This window comes from Hirundo rustica, chromosome 1 (assembly GCF_015227805.2).
Source record: "Hirundo rustica isolate bHirRus1 chromosome 1, bHirRus1.pri.v3, whole genome shotgun sequence".
NCBI lineage: Eukaryota > Metazoa > Chordata > Aves > Passeriformes > Hirundinidae > Hirundo > Hirundo rustica.
Genome location: NC_053450.1, coordinates 67790555 through 67812543, shown reverse-complemented (window position 1 = coordinate 67812543; position 21989 = coordinate 67790555). Strand labels below are relative to the sequence as shown.

The 21989-nt window shown below is 37.5% G+C and overlaps 1 protein-coding gene across 6 annotated transcripts in view; it reads left to right on the top strand.

Moving 5' to 3' along the window:
* FHOD3 (formin homology 2 domain containing 3) overlaps positions 1-21989 on the top strand; it is a 379860-nt gene that overhangs the window by 334754 nt on the left and 23117 nt on the right. For 4 of the 6 annotated variants that reach the window (XM_058422724.1, XM_040087625.2, XM_040087634.2 and 1 more), the window contains 5 exons: positions 1944-2063; positions 2533-2694; positions 13126-13316; positions 14836-15028; positions 20512-20541. In XM_058422724.1, the coding sequence (XP_058278707.1) occupies positions 1944-2063; positions 2533-2694; positions 13126-13316; positions 14836-15028; positions 20512-20541 (696 nt within the window). The remainder of the gene's footprint in view (positions 1-1943; positions 2064-2532; positions 2695-13125; positions 13317-14835; positions 15029-20511; positions 20542-21989) is intronic. The other 2 variants (XM_040087661.2, XM_040087652.2) reach the window with 1 other exon arrangement.

Sequence of the window (21989 nt, the reverse complement as noted above, 5' to 3'; positions counted from 1 at the left end):
GAAAAAGAAACTTTGAATTTTTTTATTAGGATCACTGCAGACAAATATGTCCTTTTTACTGACAGCTTAAAAGGTCACCAAATTAATATAATTAATAGAAGCAGGTGTAGAAATGAGAAAAGTACAAGTTCATTTTTACATGTGCATCAAACATTTATCAGGCATTATAAGTTGTCTTTCTGACAGAAGTTCTGGACCAATCTTCAAATTTCATTCAAACCTAATATTTAGCTGAAAAATAAAATGTGGTATCCAGGGATATGAGGTAGCTCTGCCTTATCTATGTTCCCTCTTTAGGTACAAGATGAGTTTTATAGGAAGCAAGAGGAGGTAAATTTGAAGAAATCAGAAAATTATCTGATTGTTCAGTATCTTCCACACTCTTCTTTATTGTTTTTTAATCCTACAAGAAAATAAGAAATTAAGAGTAATTATAAATGTGTATTATATGCAAGAAAGTCCAGATAACTTGTCTAAATAGCTAAATAAAGGGCTCAGTATGGCCTGGTTTAGAAGCCTCTTCTGCCACCTTTTTCTTCACCTGGAGAATGTTTTAAATTAGTCTTTTAGGAATTTTTTTTTGACAGGTTGAAAATTGATCTCAACAAAATAGTTCAGAAGCCCATGTTTACCACAGATTCAGAGCAATTTGAGTTATCCCATTACTCAACAAAATAAACTAAATCAACTTTGACCTTAAGGCAACTCCAAGAATACTGTGCAGCAGTTTTATTTTAGTTCACTTAGATAAAGTTTTGGGTTATTTAGCACTCTCCTCTGATGTATAAATTACTTAGCTCACTATCTCATCTCTTAATTTTTCTTGAGTTTGCCATATTCTTTTCAGAAGACAAATTGTTCTGGGAGACAAATTGTTCTGTAGTGACTAGGAATGTGTTTCATTCATCTTTTATGGTAAAATATCACTACAGTTGTTGAAGGAACCATCGTATGTCTCCAAGAAAGTAAAGTTCTCAGTTACTTTTCCTCTTGGTCTAAAATAGCAACTTAATTTTTGCTTCTTGGCTCATAAAGAGTATAACAATTTGGGAAATTGGGAAAAAAAGTCTCCCTGCCCATGGCACAGGGGCTGGAACTAGATGATCTTCAGGTCTTTTCCAACACAAACCATTTTATGATGCTGTGAAAAGAATGCTCCTCACGGATGCTTAGAATGGCATTTGAAGATAGAAACAATGTGAACTGTTACTCTGCATGCAAAATAAATAACCCTGGGCCTCACACAGAGACATAGAAATAAATTCTGTCAACTCAATTACCCTCACTCTCTTCCTTTGAACTCTCTGGTGTAGTTCACTTCCTGAGGTAATGGAACAAAATTTATGATTTCAAGCCTTACCAGTATGCGTATCTATACTCAGCATGTGCGGATGGAAGATGCATTAAATTAAAAGATTAAAATTAGACTATTTGTAAAGCTTGATGTTTACAGCAGATTTTTTTTTTCCAGATTTATATTCTCACTAGCACAAAACCATATCTAAAACACAGAAGTGACCATCATTAGAAGAAAGCTGTAGGGTCATTCTACAATTGTAAAGTCAGCAAGGTTTCTAACTTTTTTCATTTGCTGTTCAAAGATTAGAAAAAATACTTTTAAGAAGCTTTTTTATCACTTGAGACTTGGGTGTGTTCATGCATTTAGCTGAAATGCAGCAGCATTCTTCTGTTTGGAATCATAGGATCGTCCCCAGGACAAGTAAGGCAATTGCATACATAAAGGAACAACAGTAGGAAAATATTTTATGTACTTTTGTTGCTGTCCTTGCGTGTGATTTATTAGCTGGAACATGGAAGAAAGCCAGCACACATGGCCAGTTTACACTCTGCAAGACGCCAGTTCAGGAACTTTTTGCAGTAATTAATCTAAACCGTAGAGTTAAAAACTAACCTTCACTTTCTTGTTTCTGTTCTTATGGCAGGAAGTTGCAGAACCACTGCTAGACCTGAAGGAGGGAATGGACCAACTGGAGCACAATAAAACTTTGGGATTTATTCTTTCCACTCTACTAGCCATTGGGAACTTTCTGAATGGAACCAACGTAAGCCTGATGTCCCAGCATTTCCTTGCAGCTTTTTCATTCAAAAAAACAGAAGTCGAAACCATTGTGAAAATTGCAACCCACTATTTACTTTGTACCAGAAAAGTAATTTAGGGAATAGAACATGCTTTTATTGTGCATTAGTGTGTTCCGTGTTGTGTGTTGCCTCTTTCAGCGTAATCTGAAAGAAATGTTGAGCTAAGCAGTGTAACTCCCTTAAGTGTAGTGTTGATGCTTTGCATTCAAAGGCTGAGAACTGTGTCGTGGGTCATTTCACTGCAGCTGGACTGATTTTAGGCCTAGTCTTAATCAAGTTAAAAATTAATAAAAAGCAATAAGTTTCCTCTACTGTAACAATCTTCTTCTTTCCCCTCTGCCCCTTATTGGTCTTCATTTTTGTCTACTAATCTGCATGGGAAGGAGTAAGCATTTTTATTTTTAATTTCTTACTTTTTTTTTTCCTTTACAGGCCAAAGCTTTTGAGTTGAGCTACCTCGAGAAGGTTCCAGAAGTCAAGGACACAGTGCACAAACAGTCCCTCCTGCACCACGTCTGCACTATGGTGGTAGAAAAGTTCCCAGACAGCACTGATCTTTATTCAGAGATTGGGGCCATCACTAGGTCAGCCAAGGTATGTACAGTAGGTAAATACGTCTATATGTACATTTTTATAACACTTCATTGAAATGAAATATTTAAGATTTTATTCTATTCTTTGGGTTTTTGGCCCTCCCTGGTTGCAGCACTGTTTATGAATGTGTGTTCATTGTGTCATTTGTGCTGAATTTCAAAATGCCAGCACTCCCTCTTCTGAACTTTATTTCTGTCTTTCACAAGGTTCCCTCGTCAGTGCACTCTTAGGCAGCCACTTGTTATGACAACCATTTTAACGTTATGTACATTCTTAATGTATGTAACTGTTACGACCTCTTTTCAGGTTAAAACTCCAGTATCTTCAAATACATTTATTCTGTGGTTTGGGGGAATCTCTTTTTTAAGGAAGATGCCTGATTGTATGTTAAATCCAATGGAAGGAATTAATTTTTTTGCTATCAAAATTGTTTCCAAAGTTAAGGAGTCCTTGAAATATTTGGTTTAACTCCCAGAATCACTGAACAGCTAGGGCTGGGCAGGACCTCAGCATACAACTTAGTCCAACTCCCTGCTAAAGCAGGTTCACCTAGAGCAGGTTGAAGAAGAAAAGTCCAGGTGGGTTTTGAGCATCTCCAGAGGAGGGGACTCCACAGCCTTCTTGGGCAGCCTGTTCCAATACTCTGTCACATTGAAGTAAAGTTTCCTACATTTTAGTACTCCTTTTCTGTCCTCCTTCTGAAAATAATCTTCATAGTTAGGAGTTAGGGAACATAAATAGAAATAAAGGAAGCTTGTGACAGCACCTCTTGTCAAAAAATGGTAATTCCCTGGTTAATGCATAGGTCTGGTCAATGGCTTGATGCAGTATGGAGATTATTTATTACTGATGTGAGCAGGCATGATAGGAACACTGTAAACTCACTCTTGAATCTCTCAGAGTGTGAAATTTCATGAATAAGCCTTAAAAATAGTACATTGCTGGATTAATGGACTAAACATGGGAGACAGCAAACATAAAAATTCTCTTTAGGAGTCATGTCTTATGTAAATGGTAATAATTACAGCAGATAATTATAATGTCCATCTAGTCCCGTGTCTTGATTCAGACCGTGGCCAATACCAGCTGCTTGACAGAAGAGCACAAGAAGTTTCTAAGTAGATGAAAGATTTCTCCTAGAAAAGTGTTATTTCATGAGTCATAATTCTCATTATGTGTATCAAATAGAGGAATGATTCCTTTTCCAAAAGCCACCTTATTTGGATGTTGGAAGAGGAGCTGGAGAGTGTGGGGACAAACAACTGTTTTCCTCCATGGCCCAGGATATCTGTATAATACAACATTTTCTTTAAAACTGCAAAAATGAGATCTTATTTTGGCTCCTAATGCACTTCTTGCAACAATGAATTCATAATCTATTTTTTCTTCTGTTCTATCTGCCAGTTTCAGGATGTACTATCTGAATATTCTGAACAGTCAAAATATTTTTTCTTTCTAATTAACAGAATAAGTTAGGTTGGAAAGTATCTCTGAAGGTCATATGACCCATCACCCTTTTCAATGCAAGACCAAATTAAACTAGATCTTTGTCTAAGTCTTAAATGATCCTTTTGTATCTTTTTCTTATGAGGCCATTTCCACACTTTTTCTCCACCTTACTTTTCTAGAATGTGTTAAACAATAGTAAATTCAGTATTCCAGCTGCTCCTTATCAGTCATCTCTTACTGTGTTTGTCCCTTCTGCTGCCTTTTGTTCTGAGGTTTTCTCTGTGTTCTTTGACTGCTGCTGCCCTTTGGATGCTCATTGTCCCAGGGCAGTTCCCAAGGCCATCCAGACAGTCTCCTGAGCTGACAGAGCATTCAGAACTCTCAGTGGAATCGGATGCTGCCGTGCAGTGTGCACTTCATTACAGTCTACAGCAACGACCATGATCTGCTGAAGAAGATTTGCTGCTTATCTCTCAAACCCCTAATAATCTTCAGTCAGGACTAATCTGAATAATTTCCTGCCATCTGTAGATTTTACCCTCTGGATGTGCTTCCATGTTTCCAGATAATTTCAAAATACAAAGGACAAACCCTGAGACGCCTGCTGTTAGCCCTGTCAGCAAATGAGAATCAATGTGTATTCCTTCTTTTCTTTTGCCCTCTTAACTTCACAATTCACAGGTGGCCTCCCATGAGGCTCTTGAAAAGATTTTAAAATTTAATTTTCTTTACTCACTCTTATCTATTCCCTATTTTATAAACATTCAGAATGCAGTTTCCTGTCACTCATTCTTCCAACCAAGTTACCAGATACAGTAATAAAACCTGAACATCTGCATCACCTTTGCTGCTTTTCTAGGGATAGGCAAAGCTTTTGCTATCCTCTGATTCTCTAAGTTACCAAGTACAGTTTCATACATGTTCGTACTCCTTTTAGCCAGTGGCTCAATTTCTTTATTTTAATTGATGTCAGAATTATTGTATTCTACTTGTTTACTGCTTCATAAGATATCATCTCCCTCCAACATGTGTTTCTGCTCATAAGGTTTCAAACCCTGCTATTAGTTCATGTCTATTAAAAATATAATGCAGAAAAAGGAAAGGAGGACCAGAGTAGGTTTTTCCTCAACATCCTCTGTGGTGAAGTTGGATGAAAAGAAGTCATCTTGCTTCACTTCTCTAATTTTTGTCTTCCTCAATTCCTCAGTTTCTTTCATCCCCAGTGATCCATGACCTCCTACTTTTTTTTTTTTCTTTTTTTTTTTTTTTTTTAATAGCATAAAGGAATTTGTGGCTTTCGTTTTATATCCTTAGATATTTTCTCTTTAGATTCCGTCTCTTTTCTCTTGGTTTTCCTCTTGTACAACCTATGTTTAGGCTCTGGTGTATTGCCTTCAGTGAGTTTGGCTTCTCATGTTTGGGTGATTTTTACTTTCTCTTACGTTTTGGTTTTTAATTTGAGTGATTCTTACTTTCTTAACATTTAGGTGTATTGGTTTCTCATTTCCTGCTTCTTCTCTTTGCTAGAGAAGTTGTTTCCCTTTTTTTTTTAGATTGGGATCAAGTTAATCACTAAGAAGAAAAATTACCACAAAAGAGAAGAGCCTTTGTTTTACAAAATTCTCACCACCATATATGGTGTTCTCCCAAGTGGATCTTCTATTTTTCAGTCATAGAAAGTGGAAGAAAGCTTAACCTACTGCTGTCACTTATAAAAAAAAATTAGGTCTAAGAGCGTGCAAAGTTGAGCACAGTTTTGCCGCCTGTGGTTTGCTGATCCAATGGCCCTGCCCAAAGCGGATGAAAATCTAAGAAGGCCATACAAAATCTAAGAAGGCCAGACAAAATCACATTAAGAGAAATTATAGCCTTAACCTTCCCCATGTCGCCCAAGGTCTCCCTCCTTGGGATGTTCCTGCATGTGTTAAACCACTGATGGATTACTGTAACAAGCTCTATTCCCACTTGATCATAGCTGCCACAAATCAAAGAGTTAGGATGTGGAAGCCATCCAAGCTGCCCTCTTCAAGGGAATGTTCACAGACAAGGCGAAGTCTTGGTTTAGGAAAGCTGACAGGAAAGGAGAACTAATATTTCACTGTGGATTAGGCTGTGTTTTGAGCTCCGTTTTCCCTACAAACATCTCTCAGAAACCACAAAGGCTAAACAATTTCCGTCCTGCAGATAAACAGAGATGCCCCTTCCCCTGAAATGTGCATCATATAAGAATTTCCTGAGCATTAGTTTGTGAAAAAAAAACAGAAACATAAAGAAAACAGGCTGCCCCAAGGAGCTAGAAAGGAGCTAGAAAGACCAGAAACAAAATGGTATAGTTCTTGCAAAACCTGTGGCTTTTTCCTGAAGGACTACATTCATAAATGCCACTATAAAAAATAGACACTAGTGAAAAAATTAGGGAAAGAAATGGAATTCTAGATAAATAAAAGCATTTATAGTCATGCATAGCTGACTATCAATATATACTATACTGTTTATTTAGTATCACATTATTAAAATCACTTGCCCTTTATATTTTCTTGATATTTTAAGGGGTTTTTTTCACTGAAGTTGTACCAGAACTGATGTACCTAATACTGAAGCAGACCCTCAGATTCCTAGTTAAGCTCAAGTGTTCTAAAAATTTCCCTAAGAAGCAGTTTCCTCAGCCCCAATATTTTCTCTGTTAGTGAGTAAAAAATTTGTCCTCATTCAAAATGTTCATCTTCTCTCTCTAACCCATAAATATTTCCCCTGTGCATCTGAAAGCTGGCCAGCTCCATAAAGTAAACTATAATTGTCATTTTCTTCCCCTGATTTTACTTACAAGGTGTCAAACTTCTGTCTTGTTTTTAACCCTTGCAGCAAAACACTTGGACATAGGACACTCACTTCTACTAGGCAGTGGAGAAGCAGGCAGCTTCTAAAAGTAATAAATAGGAAATGTTAGCAATACAGGAGGAGGCAAGGATAGCTGATAGGAAAGAACTTAGGATGAGCCTAAGACATAGACAGGGGAGAAGGAAGCCTGCAGGTGCCAGCCCTCCAAGGACCTTAGCAGGGAGGCATGAGGAGAAAGGAGCTGGCTGGAACAGAAGAGATATTTGACATGCTATAGCTTCTGCCTGATACATTGGAGAGCAGAGACAGGATTAAAAAGAAAAAAAAATTTAAAAAGTTAGGGAAAATCATGCTGCCTCTTGTACTCTTTCAGTGAGGTTTCTCATGTCTTGCTTGACAGAAAGTATTTGTGTGCAGTTATCATTCAAGTATGTTTTCCCTACATTATTTCAAACAAAAATAAATGCCAAAAGTCAATTTTTTTTCCATGGAAAAAAGTCCAGGAGTGCAAGGTTTCTTGCAGTCATTCCTTGTGATGCCAGCAGCTGCCCCAGATTCTAGCATGGGCTAGCAGGGGCAGAGGTGAAAGCAGAGAAGGGAAAGGCAGATCCTGTTGGCTGCAGAGCGTACTGGGGCAAGGGGGATGGAGCTTCTATGGCAATTGAGACTTTGAGGCTGTGTCTCAAAGAGAGCAGATGAAGTTTAGCACATGTGCCTGACAGCACTGTGGTGTTTCAATAACATTCCAGGTGAAATGACTGCAGGAATTGTTTCAGGTGACATAACACCATCTGAAGGCACCTGCATCACTGTGTGACTCCCCTTTGCCCCAGATTGTGGGAACTGCCATACAGCATCTGCAAAAAGATCCCATGTAGTTAGGGTATTGTTTAACGAAGTAAAATGTAGTAGAGATGTCTATGTAATTGGGCAGACTCATCTGGTGATACCGCAGTAAGCACCCCTGCTACCTCTGTTCTTTAATTTTTCTTTAGTGGGTTGATTCAGGTGTTCTCCTTTCCAAAATTATTTTTGCAGGACGCCACTCTTACACTAGAATTAGAAATGTCTGGGCAGAACCTTCTTTATATATTGCTTGCTTTAAATAGCTGGCATATATCTCACCTAAAATGCATGCCCACAGTGTGCAAGTCAGTCTAACAAGGGTCTTGGGATAATTCTTGTGACATTTGGTGAAGGAAGCCAGTCTGGAAATATTAGCGGAGACAGAGTTTTGAACATATGCCACAGAAGGTCGCTGCTCTCAGATGACAGTGTGTTTGCAAGGAGCAATTCTCAGAATTTCCTTTGGCACTGAACCAACTCAGGAAAAGAGGAAGATTTCATGTTCCCTGCCAGAACGCATCCCTGTAATAATGTGAGAATGAACGGTCTGACCCTAAATTATAAACAGCTCAGACTAGACTGTGGTCTGCTGCAGAAACTATCCTGAACTTTGAAAAGAGAAAGCTTGTGTGTGGTTGTGTATATCTTTCTATGAGGTACGATGGTTGCCATTTTATTGTGCATTTAAGGCAACGTGTCATTTTGAAAGCATCAATCTTCTCTTAAATGCACCTTGTGACTAAGATAAAAATGCAGAGATGCAGGTCTTCCTTAGAAAATAACTGGATTTTATATGTTCACCACTAAATGAAACAAGCTATAACAATAAACAATAGAGTATCAAACAATAGAAATCTTTTACAAGCATGCTGACGCTATGCAATAAGTTATTCACTGGCCTTCAGCACAAAACTTCGGATACAGTGATTTTGAAAATAAGTGCTTATTCAGTTTCCATTCATTTACTTGTTTTGGTTTGGGTTGTTTTTGGTTTTTTTTTTTTTTGCTTCAGTCCAGTTGTGACATCTTTGACCCTGTTGAAGAGCTGAATGTTAGCATAGGAGGCAGGAAACGTGAGTGTCTTTAGGTGCAGCATCTTTGACTTTAGGTTGGTTTTGTACTTGCAGCAGTGGGAGAGATTAGTCCAAAGAGTAGAGGAGATTTAGCTGGAAGAGGAAACATGTTTGTAAAGCACATTCCAGCTAAGGGAAAGCTAAAGAAAAATGACCTCTTATCTCACAGTGGCTGCAGTTGTTTGCAGTTCACAGCAGTGCATACCTGGAGTTGTATATGCTGCTCTGGGGAATATATAGTGGAAAGCACTTTAGGTTTGAGCTACTGCATTTAATTCCCAGTGTTACCTCATAGCAGCGGTTCCTCTCTCTCCCAACAAATAATAAAGTGTGCAGTTCCTGTGTTGCCATGATATATTCATGGCTACACAAAGGAATAGCATCCCAACCCAAAGATCAGAAAGGCTCCTTGATCCATGTCCTGCCTGAATGATTGGAGCATGGTCTAGTATTTCACAAATGAGAAGGTTTTAAACTTTTACACGTGGCATGTGATATTGTATGGAGTTGAACTTGAGAAAAATAGGCCTTGTAAGGTACAATGTTCAGGGAACCAGAATGAGCAGGGAAGTAAATGCTGGGTCATTTGATGGTGGAGGGAGCTTTTGAGTCAAGTGAAAACCAATGAGAACAGAAGCTGTTTGAGCAATAGGTTTGTCGTGAGGCACTGCATTCTGAGCCCAGTGGAATGAGAAACTTGGTAGAATTATTTTTATTTTTGTTGTTTATAGCAAAGTCATCTGCTTCTATGGTAGCAAGCAGTAAATAGTGATATAAAGTGATTAAAGTGAATGCTGTTGTTTCTGGCATGTGGTTGGAAGGTTTTATTCTTTGGTCTGAGTCATCTGTGCAAAATATGGTGGTGTGTTAAATTGAAAAATAGGGTTTTAATTCTAAAGTTGCCCATTAGTGACTTTAGGGCAGTGGTTTGCTGAGGCTAACTCTGCAGGGCTTTTGTGACATAAACTTGTATTTGCATCCTGTTTGCATATACTGTCTATGGCTACTCCTGTCTGATCAAATAGTGTCTACTAAGGCACTTCTCAGGAGACTGAACAGTGGGCCTAGCAAAAGATTTCACAGACACCAGTAGTTGTGAATATTTTTTAGCTAGTGTGATTGTGAATGGAGAGAAACCTGGCCAGAGGAAAGAGGAAGATACCAAATACATCCCAGAAGCATGTAGAACGTTGCTTTTACAAAATTGGTTTACAAATTAAAACAAACATTTCATAGTGTTTGAAAAAAGGGAAATTCCTATTTTGCATAACAGCCTAAGACCACTTGTTCTTTTTCCTGCAGAAAAGAAGATGTATTAATTTTAAAAAATTTTACAGAAGGTAACTATGCAGGACCAGCAAGCCTGCTGTGTTTTGCACATATACGTACTGAGGAGGAAGAAGAATATGTTTCCACCTTCCTCAAAATCCTTGGGCCAGGTACAACATCTGCATACTACTGTCCAGCAAGAAAGCTGTAATGACTATTTTAGATTACTGCTTCCTTTTATTCAGTGGAGCATAGTTATAAAATAACGCCACAGCAATTCTTGTCTGAGTACCTCCCATGCTGAGCTCTCCTGGAGCCCCAACTCACCTGAATTCCTTCTTAGTCCCAGCATGACCATCCAGCTGCAGGCAAGAATTGGTGCATCTTTCCTTTCAAGCAAGAATGAACAAAAAAGAGGAATCTTGTTTCTCTGCTATTATACATCATTAATTCCTTTAGTAAAGTGTTGGAAATAGGCACATAAATCAGAAGGTGCAGTCCATGCTCCCTTGGCAATGCCGTGTGTGAACTGGTAAAGAGGTAGTATGGTATTATAAATGCCTTTTTGTGTTTTCTTTATGCATAATATATTGAATAATTGTCATTGTTACTTCACACAAGTTTTTGTTCTCCTTATCATATGGACACATGATTGGGGATCTCTTGTAGTTAGGATTTCTCATCCCTCTTACTGTTACATTTGTATCTAACACCCTAAACAGACTGAAATGTAATGGATTCTGTGTCTACACACAAAATTGGCACTGGTGAAATGGCATTTCATAAAGTGTGAAGTAGGGTACCTGATTGAATCGAAGAAAACCTGGAACTTTAATATTTCACTTGAGGATGTTTTTCTGCAAGTATATTCCTTTCTGTCCACAAGCAAGTGACCAAACACTAGAGAGGTGGCAGACAGAGATTTCACAAACATTTGGCACATTCTTTCAGGGGCTGCACAGTTTGCCTTTGGGGAATACACAGGTACATTGTCCTATATCGGAGTTCCTACTTTACTCCTTCCAGGAGTTTACAACTTGTGCTTGAGCACACCTGTGCTCCACAAAGGTTTATTCCAGGAGAGTTCACATGGCATTCTTCTTACTGCCCTCTCCTTAGGACTTCTGCAGGGGACTGAATTTTTGCTTTGCTCAAAAAACTCATGAGTGTCCCTTAGCCCAACCTGCCAGCCCCCGTCCCTGCTGGAACTTCCCACTATTGTGAATATGCTGACTGATGGCAGACTTCGAGGGGACAGAAATTTGCCACATTCCCCCCAGATTTGTTGTTCTCCAAGGATGTTTCTTGAGCCCTTAAAAGCCTGAACCTCAGAGCTTTTTGACAGATTAAAACTCATTCTGTCATAAAATGTCATGAATTTAAATTTCTCAGCTACAGAGGCTGAGAGGCTTCCTCAACCAGGTTGGATAGTTCTTACTAAGAAGAGCTGAACCTTGGATTTTTTATTTTTTTTTTTTCCTTAACAGGAATGCTAGTATTTTTCCCCATGTGTGTTTTAGATACACCATCTGTGGAGAGCAGCAATGTGTTTATCATCAACAGGGAAAGTACTGACCTGCAAAGGCCTTTTTTTTTTTTTTTTTCAACATATGCATTGATATGGATATTAGGAAAGCAAATACCCCACAGCTGCTCCGCCTGCAGGGCTTTTCTGAATAGCAGAGTGGATCAAAGGATGTTTTTATTTCCTTGTGAAGAGGAAAAATTCATCACTTTATAAATCACAGCAAAAACAAATCAAATCAATACCAGGGGCTTTTTAATAATAATGCATTTCTTATGGCTTTTCTCAGTATAGGTCTCAGCAGTGGATGCTACACACAGCTAAGAAGAATGAAATAAAACCTGCCCCTGATACTGGTTTTCATTTAGCAATTAAGGAATTAACTGGAGTATGAGACTGTAACATCCCAAGCACTGATGTGTTTAGAATCTGGGAGCTAAGTCTGTATTTTATAGCTTGAGTTCATCTGAACTGTGAAGTGGTATTATAAAATCATTTTTTTCTTTTTTCAGAATTCCAGAACATATTGGGTAGTTTTATTTTTCTCATCTATTGTGTGCTGTGGCTGGGTCGTTGATACGCTTTGTTGAGTTGTTAGCAACACGTCCTGAGTGTATTCTGTAAGAGTATCGCAATTTGAACACCTTTTTTGGTTGATGAATAGAGGAGAAGCTCTCCCTCACTTTCTGCGGAATGTGTTGGCGTCTGTCCTGATGAATGTTACTGTAAGGTGCAATCATTTATTTTAACTGTGTTGAGAGACTTTCAGTGTCGTTATATGATCTCGTTACAAGCCAGTAAATTCGTATTGTGTATCAAAGGGTGAAAGTTAGTGCTGAGATCACTAACTAACACATACTTTCAATAGAGCTTTAAAAAATTCTGGCCCATGAATTTTGTGATTAGAACTAGATCATCTATTAACAAGTCGGTGCATGACTAGGGAACAGATCCAAGTACTTCCTAAAATGGAGAATTGTTGGCGGGGTACAACTGTGAGCAGTAAACAGGGTATAAAAAGCTTTGAGTAGTAGAGAAAAGGAGAAAGTTTTGTATTGCCTCAGAAAAAAACTGAGTCATGCAGTTGCTTGGTGCAAACATGAAGTTATTAGCAAGGGAAAAAACACATCACAGTATTTTTTTGCCCCTTCCTTAGCTGTTAGGCCTCCAAGAATAAAACCAAATATATGTGTATGGGTATTATTTTTATTTTTATTTTTTTTCAGTTTTCCTTACTAACATTACATGCCTAGACATAGTGTGATAGAGAAAGCTATTTTGTTGTTTTAATAATAATTAATAATGTGAATTGATGTTGTGTTTCCACTACCTTGACCCTTTCTTATGCACAGATTACATTGTTTGGATATCCAAGTATACAAGCTCAGTGTTTTCACTTCGAGTGTTACCTTTTCCTTTCTCTTTTTTCAGGTTGACTTTGAACAACTCCAGGAAAACCTGTGTCAGATGGAAAGACGGTGCAAAGCATCATGGGATCACCTTAAGGCTATAGCAAAGCATGAAATGAAGCCAAGTCTAAAGCAAAAAATGTCTGAGTTCCTTAAAGACTGTGCAGAAAGAATCATAATCCTGAAGATTGTTCATAGAAGAATAATTAACAGGTAGAATTGCAATATATTACTATGGTGACAGCAATACCTTGATAGTAAATGCCGTGATAAAGTTATGGCATCATAAATACGTGTTTAAAAGTGTTTGATGCCTGTTCCTGCAAGGAATATTGCTGGGCTGTATGTGGTGTATACTTTGTTATAAGTCCTCATTGAAGAAAGATCCCCACTCAAGAAATCTCTGTATTTTTGACTAAAAAACAGCAATCATCCAGGCAATTATTTATTCCCAAGGTGCAATAACTGTGTCTTTTGCCTCCTAGTCCCCAAAAGTTAGCAGCTTTAAAGTTAAGCTGATAGATTTTTCTGTCTATCTCTGGATTTTTTTTAAGGAGGCTTGGCCTACTGTCTGATAAACAAGAACAGGCTTTGGAAAAAAAAAAAGAAGTTTTTTTGACAAATTTATCATATGCAGAAACTGAAACCAGTCATATGCTTATACCAGCTGAAGGCAGAATTAAGATTCCTCTCCTTATGATTTGCTGTTGGGTTTAATGAAATTGTGAGAGATTTTCTGACTTCTGGATAATTTCCAAATTGTTATGGTCAAAATTAAGTGCTGGATTCAAAATGATCCCAAATTTGTGGGTATGCACCTGAGAAGTTGATTCAGCTCTTCTTTTGTTTTTGTAATGACTTAGGGTTTATGCCATAAGTAAGCAGAAATTCCAATTTCAATGCAAGGGAAGTGAATTGATTAGTTTCCTGTTGTCTTTATCATATGCTTTGTGCAAGTAAGAAAAATATCACTTTTCTCCTCTGATACCCTGCGACTGCTCCGACAGCTATTAAAAATGTTTTCATATACTTGCATCTTTCTAGGATTGCAAAGACATTTTGTCCTCAGGGATGCAGATGCAGTTAAAGGGATATCCCATACATTTTTACACATTTAGTGTGCTGCTGTAAATATAGAAGCAATATAGAAGCAATAGTAAAAATTGCAAATAGTGCAAAAGCTCTGAATGCCACAGAAGCAGTAAAACTGTGAATTGAGAGTGTCCCAAACTAATGTATTCGGTAGATAATATAATTTTATGGTCAGTTTTGGGAAGCAGAAATTCTTTCCTTCTTGTGTTTCCTAGCCTGTAAATCTGCATTCATCTTGTCTAGACTTTGCCCAACATCCTAACAGCCTCTTTGAAGTTGCTTAATACAAATAAATAGAATTGAAATTCAATAAATATTTTTTCTATAACTGAAATGAGATTGGTCATTCACGTGCCAAATTAGTCATATAAAGTGATGGAGTTCCATAAACATTTTATCTCCTGCATCAGCCTGGGAAAGTAGACTGGGATGAAGTTATCATAGACTAGACTTTCATGGTTTTAATTATAAAACATACCAATGTTATGCAAAGCATCCATGAAAATTCTGTAGCACAAAGGAAATTATGGGAACTAGTAAAGTAATAAATGGATTCAGTGAAATATAGAATTGTTTTTTTTCCAAGAGACCATCAATAAAGATTTTTTCCCTTTACATTTATGCACTCATTTTTTTCCAGGTTTCACTCATTTTTGTTATTTATGGGCCATCCTCCCTACGCAATACGTGAAGTCAACATCAATAAGTTCTGCAAAATTATTAGTGAATTTGCTCTGGAATACCGCACCACCAGGGAACGAGTTCTGCAGCAAAAACAGAAACGAGCTAACCACAGGGAAAGAAACAAGACCAGAGGGAAAATGATAACAGATGTAAGTGGCAAATGGTGTCTCCCTTAGCATGGATTTTTAAAACTTTCTTTCACTGAATGTGGTATATGAGGTGTTTTTACTCTGTTTTTATTTTTAGAGGTCCTTGTGCTGTAAGTAATGAACTCTCCTCTGCTAGAAGACAAAACTTTCAGGTCCTTGCTTGTGTATATTTTCAGCTTCGTAAAAATGTATAGGATGAGAACAACTGAAATTAAGTATCCAAAAAGAACTTCTCTGTGTGCTGCATAGACAGTGAGCAGTCTGCAGAATATCTAGAAGACATCAGGATCTGTGTGTATCAGATCAGCTAAGAATATGAAAAAGAAAAAAAACATAGAAATTAGACTCCTAAATGAGAACATGGTTTAGATGATGAATCATTGTAGCCATTTAAGTGATTGCAGCCAAATTTTAATGGATTTATTACTCCATCTTTCAATATTCTACTATAGTCTTGATATTTTATCTGGTTTTATGTCTGTATGTGTGTGTGTGTATGTGTATATGTGTGTGTGTATATATATATATATATATATATGCACACTTATACATATATTTCATGTGCATGCACAGCAGTTTTCTTGTTAACTTTAAAGCACAGACCAGCCTATTTTATGGTAACAGACTACTTTGGGATTCTGAAAGGATGGACAAATTTATGTCCACAGTAGATGTTACTCTGCAAACGTTTTGACTGTAAGGTTGCATACTCATAGAATAAATTAAAATAAGATTCATTTTGTCAGCATAATAGGTTTTTAAATCCCCTCGACTTTTTTTTTTTTTTTTTTTTTTTTTTTTTTTTTTTTTTTTTTTTTTAAGTTGATGTAGTTTAACTCAATCCAAATAGAGTTTTAAGAAGTGCCAGTACTTAATAAAAGTTTCCAGCTGTCTCAAAATCCAGATCTGGAGTCTCAATTAAATAAATGCAAGTGTTTCATTGCATTTGAAGCTACCCCTGCCTTTGGCATGAAAAGCCCGAAGCTGATTACAGTTTTATGGCTCAGACAACACGGGTCAATATAAATATATAAATACATATATATGTATTGGGACTGACATGAATTGAGATTGTATTTAAGTCATTGACTCACGATCATTTGTAGATCTTTCCTGGCAATATCTTCTTTGGAAATCTGCCCCATATAGAAAAAATGTTAAACCTTCACTATTATCAAAGGATTTTTTCTTTTGGTGTAGCCTCAGGTTAAGGAAAAGGCTCTGATTTTATACAGAGGGTATCATATAGTCATACAAATTTTCAAAACTACCTCTGGAGAAGCGAGATCACTTTCTACAATTTCTCTTTGGTTTTCCTGATGTGGAGGAGCCAAAAGACAGCATTAACCAAATAGTTTCATAAATTAAAATTTTCATTCCCTCCCATAGCTTTGACACTTTTTACTAGTTTAAGCAAGACTGAGATGTAAAGGAGTTACTGTTTTCCTACAGTATTCCTACCATATAATGTAGTGTTTATGTATTATCTGTCCAGAATAAGCTGTGACAGGACAAAAAGCTTGTCTATATCCTGTTCCTGCAGAAAATGAGAGAGGGAAAGGAGTTCTGGTGACTGGCTGCTGGATTCAGGAAGCAGAGAAATGGGACACTTTCAAACCAGAAAAAGTCTCAGACTTGACAGTGAGTTCTTAAGGGGCAGACCCAGGGGCAATGGCCTTTTCCTGAAAATGGAGGGAAGGTGGCATCAAGGCCTTTCCCAGAACAAAAGTATCGTTGGAAGAAGATCTGTTGTAAAGTTCAAGATGGTGTTGAGATTTGGCAAGAATTAAATGCCATCTGTCAGATAGTGTTACACTAGAAAATACCTTGCAGATCTTAAAAAATGGAACATATTTTGCCGATCACTAATTTATAATTACAGAACAGTCCTATTAGCTTGAAACCAAATTGCCTGCACAAGTGAAAACCAACAGTCTTTAAGACTGCCCTTACAAGAACATTCTTTAAGGGAGTTATTAATGTGGCCACATAGTTACTTCAGAACTTAGCTAAATCTCTTTGACCATAGCCCAGTAATATGGCCTCATTTACCTTTTATTTGAACTGCAGTATATGGTAAAACTGAATTGAAATTGCATCAGACTGTTTGTCACGGCTTCCTCTGACAACTTCAAAGTTATATCTACCTCAAAACAAGTTTCCAAGTCAGCAGGATGGAAGATATTTATGTGTGAAGAATGATGAAAACCTGGAATTTTATTGTAGTTTTGTTTTGGCTGTGGTTTGTATCTGGTCTTGATTTTCTTAGTGTTTTATATTTGAAGGCTTGGAAAGGGGAGATAGATCAGTAAAGCATTGACAATGATTCACAAGTTACAAAACACTGATAGAAGAAAGTTGAGATAGTGACATTGTAAAGAAATTCTTTGTAGAAAGTGATTATAATAATGCAGTAGTCATATGGAATTTTACTTTCTGCTTTTGATGACCTAAAAGTATTGTGCAGTTACTTGAAATTTACCTCCCTGTCCTTTTGAAAGTTTCCTCAGGGTCTAATTTTTATCACCTCACAGTATACTGACTTTAGGCAGATGAAGAGGGATTTTAACAAAAGCAGGAAAGGAATAAGCCAGAACCAACCCAGTTCTTAAGGAAAGGCCTGTATCTCTTAAACCTTGTCCCCCCTGCAGACTTGGAAGGCAGAGGGTTGCTGGCTCGTTGCATGGGGAGTCTGCTGGCTCGTTGCATGGAGAACTTGCATCAGCTTCAACAACTACTCACATGGAGTAGGGCTGAGGAGCGCAATGGGGAATATTTCCAGTCTTTCTTTCAGCCTTTTACCACGGATCTCTTTGTGTTTAAATGTTCTTTCATAGCTGAAGTTGACTGGGCAATGTCACTTTAAATCTTGGCGAATGTTATCTGCAGGAGAGGGGTAAGGGAAAGAGTAGAGCAGTGTTTTGCCACAGTTTCACAGGGAAATTTCCTAGCCTCTGCAACCTTATATCTGGCTTTAGCCAATGGTAGCTGTCATTTCATACACTCAAAAAATAATAAGCAACCAAGTAGGGAAGAAATGCAATTATAGATACAAGTTGGAGCTTTTAAATTATTTTTAATAATGGTAGGTAATATAAGCATCTGTCTCTCAGATTTATGAAGCTCTGCTTTTCATGATACTTAAAAATTTCAATTCCAAAACTGCTCTGTAATAGACATAATATTTTGAAACAGCAAATCCACTGCACAAAAATGCTAGCCTAAAGGAAAAATAAGAGGGCAGGAGGAAGGGAAGGAAGATCTCAAACTGTCCTGCAACATTCAATCTTGAATGACAGAAGAATCAAATGGCCTTTTTTACTTCAAATTAACATCTTGTGTCTGCAAGCAGTATTCAGTATAGCAATATTCTTCCAGTGCTTTTTGATAATATTGCATGTTAAAAAATTCCTCATTTATTGCTGTTCCTCAGTGTTTTTATAATGATGAAATGGAGAAGGAAATACAAGGCAGAATGTACACACCCAGGGTAATAGCAGATTCTCTTGTGAAACATGAGGTTGATTTATTTATTTTGATGCTTTTAATCCTGTGGTCACTATTTTCTAGAGACAAATGCCTCTTCAGACATGGAAATATGAAGGGGGTGGGGAACTGTATCTCCTGTGCATTGGAGTAGTTTTGGCTGTAGGACAGTGGTTCTAGGAGTGAGTGCTCTCCATGTGGAGCAGGAGGGAGGGAAGTGGTAATGCCCAGGTACTGGAGATGAGCAAAGTCAAGCAGAGAAGTGCCCTTGAAGTGAGTCCACAACAAATCACTCCTAACTAGATTAAAAGCACTGAAGGCCAGCAGCTGGGACTTTACCCTGTGAAAATCTAGCTTGATATAAAGTAATACTATAATACACTTTTGTTTGGAGCACAGTCTTTGTGATCTGTGTTCTCTAGTATTTTACCTTGCCCTGACTGCCTTTTTGCTCTCCTCCTGCCCTTTACTTATTAGCTGGATGTACAGAATTATGCATTAGATTAGATAGATAAACAGAGAGTTGGAATTATAATACAAGACTGTTTGTACTTCCTATTCTTCTTTCTGTTTCCTACTCATGACAAAAAGTGAAGAGTGGTCCTCTTCAGAAGAATTGCTTTATAGAGTGACTCCCTGCCCTCCAGGGAACAGAAAAAAAAGACAAACAGATAATTTTAATGCAAAGGGAACATACCTGCCATGGTTCCTCTGCAAAACAGAGTGAGTGTGTTTCTGTCAGTACCACTGTGTCCAAACTAGAGTAGGCATCTCACTCTTTGCATAAAACATACCCTTAAAAAGTAATGTTAATGTGCTGCTCAGCAGTCACAGCTAATCTTCTTATGGAGATTGTGCTGAAACTACGCTGAGGGCCAAAGTAAATCAGGCTTTCATTTTTAATGATGAATGTTTCTGGAACAGAATGTATCAATCCCAGACAGAAATCAGAGCTGAGATGGAGATAAGGTCAAAAATGTGTATTAGTAACACTAGGGAGAGGAATACTATTGGTGGAATGCCTCTTCTAAAAAAAAAAACCAAAACAAAACCCACAAATGAAAAAACAAATGCATAAAATTTCTGGACTGTGTTTGTGCTTTATAAACAATCAAACTGAAAATTATGGAAACAAGAAGCCCAGACACTTGAGAAGCCATGTTTTACTTTGGGAAACTTCCATGTGGGGCATCTTCTAACCCAGCGAAGAATTCCCAAGGCATTTGGGAATACAGCTCTAAATAGTTTGCTAATTCCCTGTAAATCCCTGAATTTAAGAATACTCTATATCCCACTATATTTTTGTATGTCTGTGCCTTTAATGTAGTGCAACCATCAAGATAGTTTTAGATGCCTGCTGTCACAGGGGGTGAAAGCCCTGCATAACAATGGATAATTGCATTTCTCTGATTTCCAGGATCAAGTATTAGGAGCTACTGAAGAACTTTAAGCATTTATTGAAAGACTACCCAGCATCTGATCTGAGTGTTCTGTTGAATTGGAAGTTGAAAAACACCAACTTAAAAAAGGAATTAAAACAAACACTAAAGTGTAGAGAAAAGGAATTGCCAAGAGGTTGACCTCTGCACTGAGAGAAACAGCAGCCAGGACCACCCTGTGCTGCACTGAGCTGGAGGAAGGAGTCTACCTAGTGTTGTCACTTTCTATGGAGCAAACAGCTGCATGACTCAAGGGAGAGAAATAGGATGGATTAGGGGTAGTTTCTGTTCACCATTTCTGACAGAAAAATCAGGAAATTTCTACGTACCCTACTGGCAGTGACAGTCTACTCTACATACAATCAGTAAAAAAAAAAAAAAAAAAAAAAAAGAGCAAGCTCATTGTCTAAGGAATTTATTCCTTATATGTCTTCTATTTTTATGTCTTCCTATTGCATAAACAGTACCATGGTTACCTCTTACTCTGTCATGGTTTGGCAGTGCTGTCTTTCCTAAATCTTGCTATTTGTCCTTCTCCACCTTGTCCTTTATTTCCAGTGGCAGACCGATGAAGAAGAGGATGTTGAGGTACGGTTCTCTGAAAAGCATGTCATCCCATGTCTCCTGTGTGCTGTGACATCTAATTTCTAACTCAGATAGTATGGGCTACTCAATTCTATCTGCTCAACCGGAACTATGAACCATGACATATTTCTCATACCTTTTTTTCTCAATCATAAGAATGCATTTTTACAGTCAGCTTTAACCATATGCATGCCTGTCCCCTTGAATAAGGATATCCTTATCTGAGGCCTTAATTATTTTAGGTTTCCTCATTTCTTTTCCTTATTGTCTGTAATGTACTGCAAAGTATCCCCATTACCCAAAACATCAGTAATCTAAATGTTATGGGGATCTTAAGTTACCATTAAGATGTAATTAAGGGCTGTGGATTATGAGGATAATTTTGTACTCATTTAGCTGTGTAACCCCACGTGGTATTATTTTATGAAGTTTTCAAAAGCATCAGGGCATAGGGATGTTAAGCAAATCCTAACTGTTTACCTTGCTGTATAAATAGAGAATTGGACACTTCAGTCATCAGAGGTGAGCCATGGAGTAGTTCATGTGTCTATCATAAAGTGCTTCTGAAGGTGATGCTCTAGCTATATTCATAATAAAAGTTTATTGATTTGAGGAGCATCTTTTTTACAATGCATTTTTTGTTCAGCGTTAGAGCTTTCTTCAATTTGCTGAACATAAACAATGTGGCTTAATGCTCACTGTTTCATGGTGGTGGTGATTTTCTCATAGGCTGGGGTTTGGGCAGCAATTTATGGCAACATCTGAAAATTAAGGAAATTAAATAAAACTTTTGGCTCTAGAGCTTCGACCCCAGTGTTGGTTTGTGCTGTATAGCTTAGGGCATGGAAAGAAAATTAAATTAATTTGCCTGTTTATGCCAATATGTAACTAACCTGTGTGAACAGGAACTAACGGTTATGTGAAGGCTTTATCCTTTGGAATTTTTTGGAGATTGTGTTGATTACCTGGACGACCCACTTTGTATAAGTAGTCTTAATGCAAAAACAGCATGCCCTTTTATAGGAGTTTTTCTGTAATATTTTTCTGTCTCTTAATTTCACATGTGAAACTCTAGCACTTGCATATTTTTCACATTAAAATGTTGCAAGCTAATCTTTTAACAAGAAAACAAACTTCTAACTATCAAAAATAGGTCTCATACTGATAGATTTAGCTCAGTGCCTTGTAGGGATTATTGTTTTGCTACTCAGTTGACTTGCTATCTTACCCCAAAAAGTCACTATGTTAAAATAGAATCATTTTATCATTGGTTTCCAGATTACACATTTTGAATGTGCAGTCTTGACATGGGGACTTGATCAAGGCTCTGAAAATAGGGCCCAGTCTTTTCTTTCAGTTTACCATTCTCCGACAGAAGGGTTTTGCAGGTTTGCATCCCTTTAACTGACTGGCTTGATATCACCATGTGAATAATTAATGTTGTTTATTAT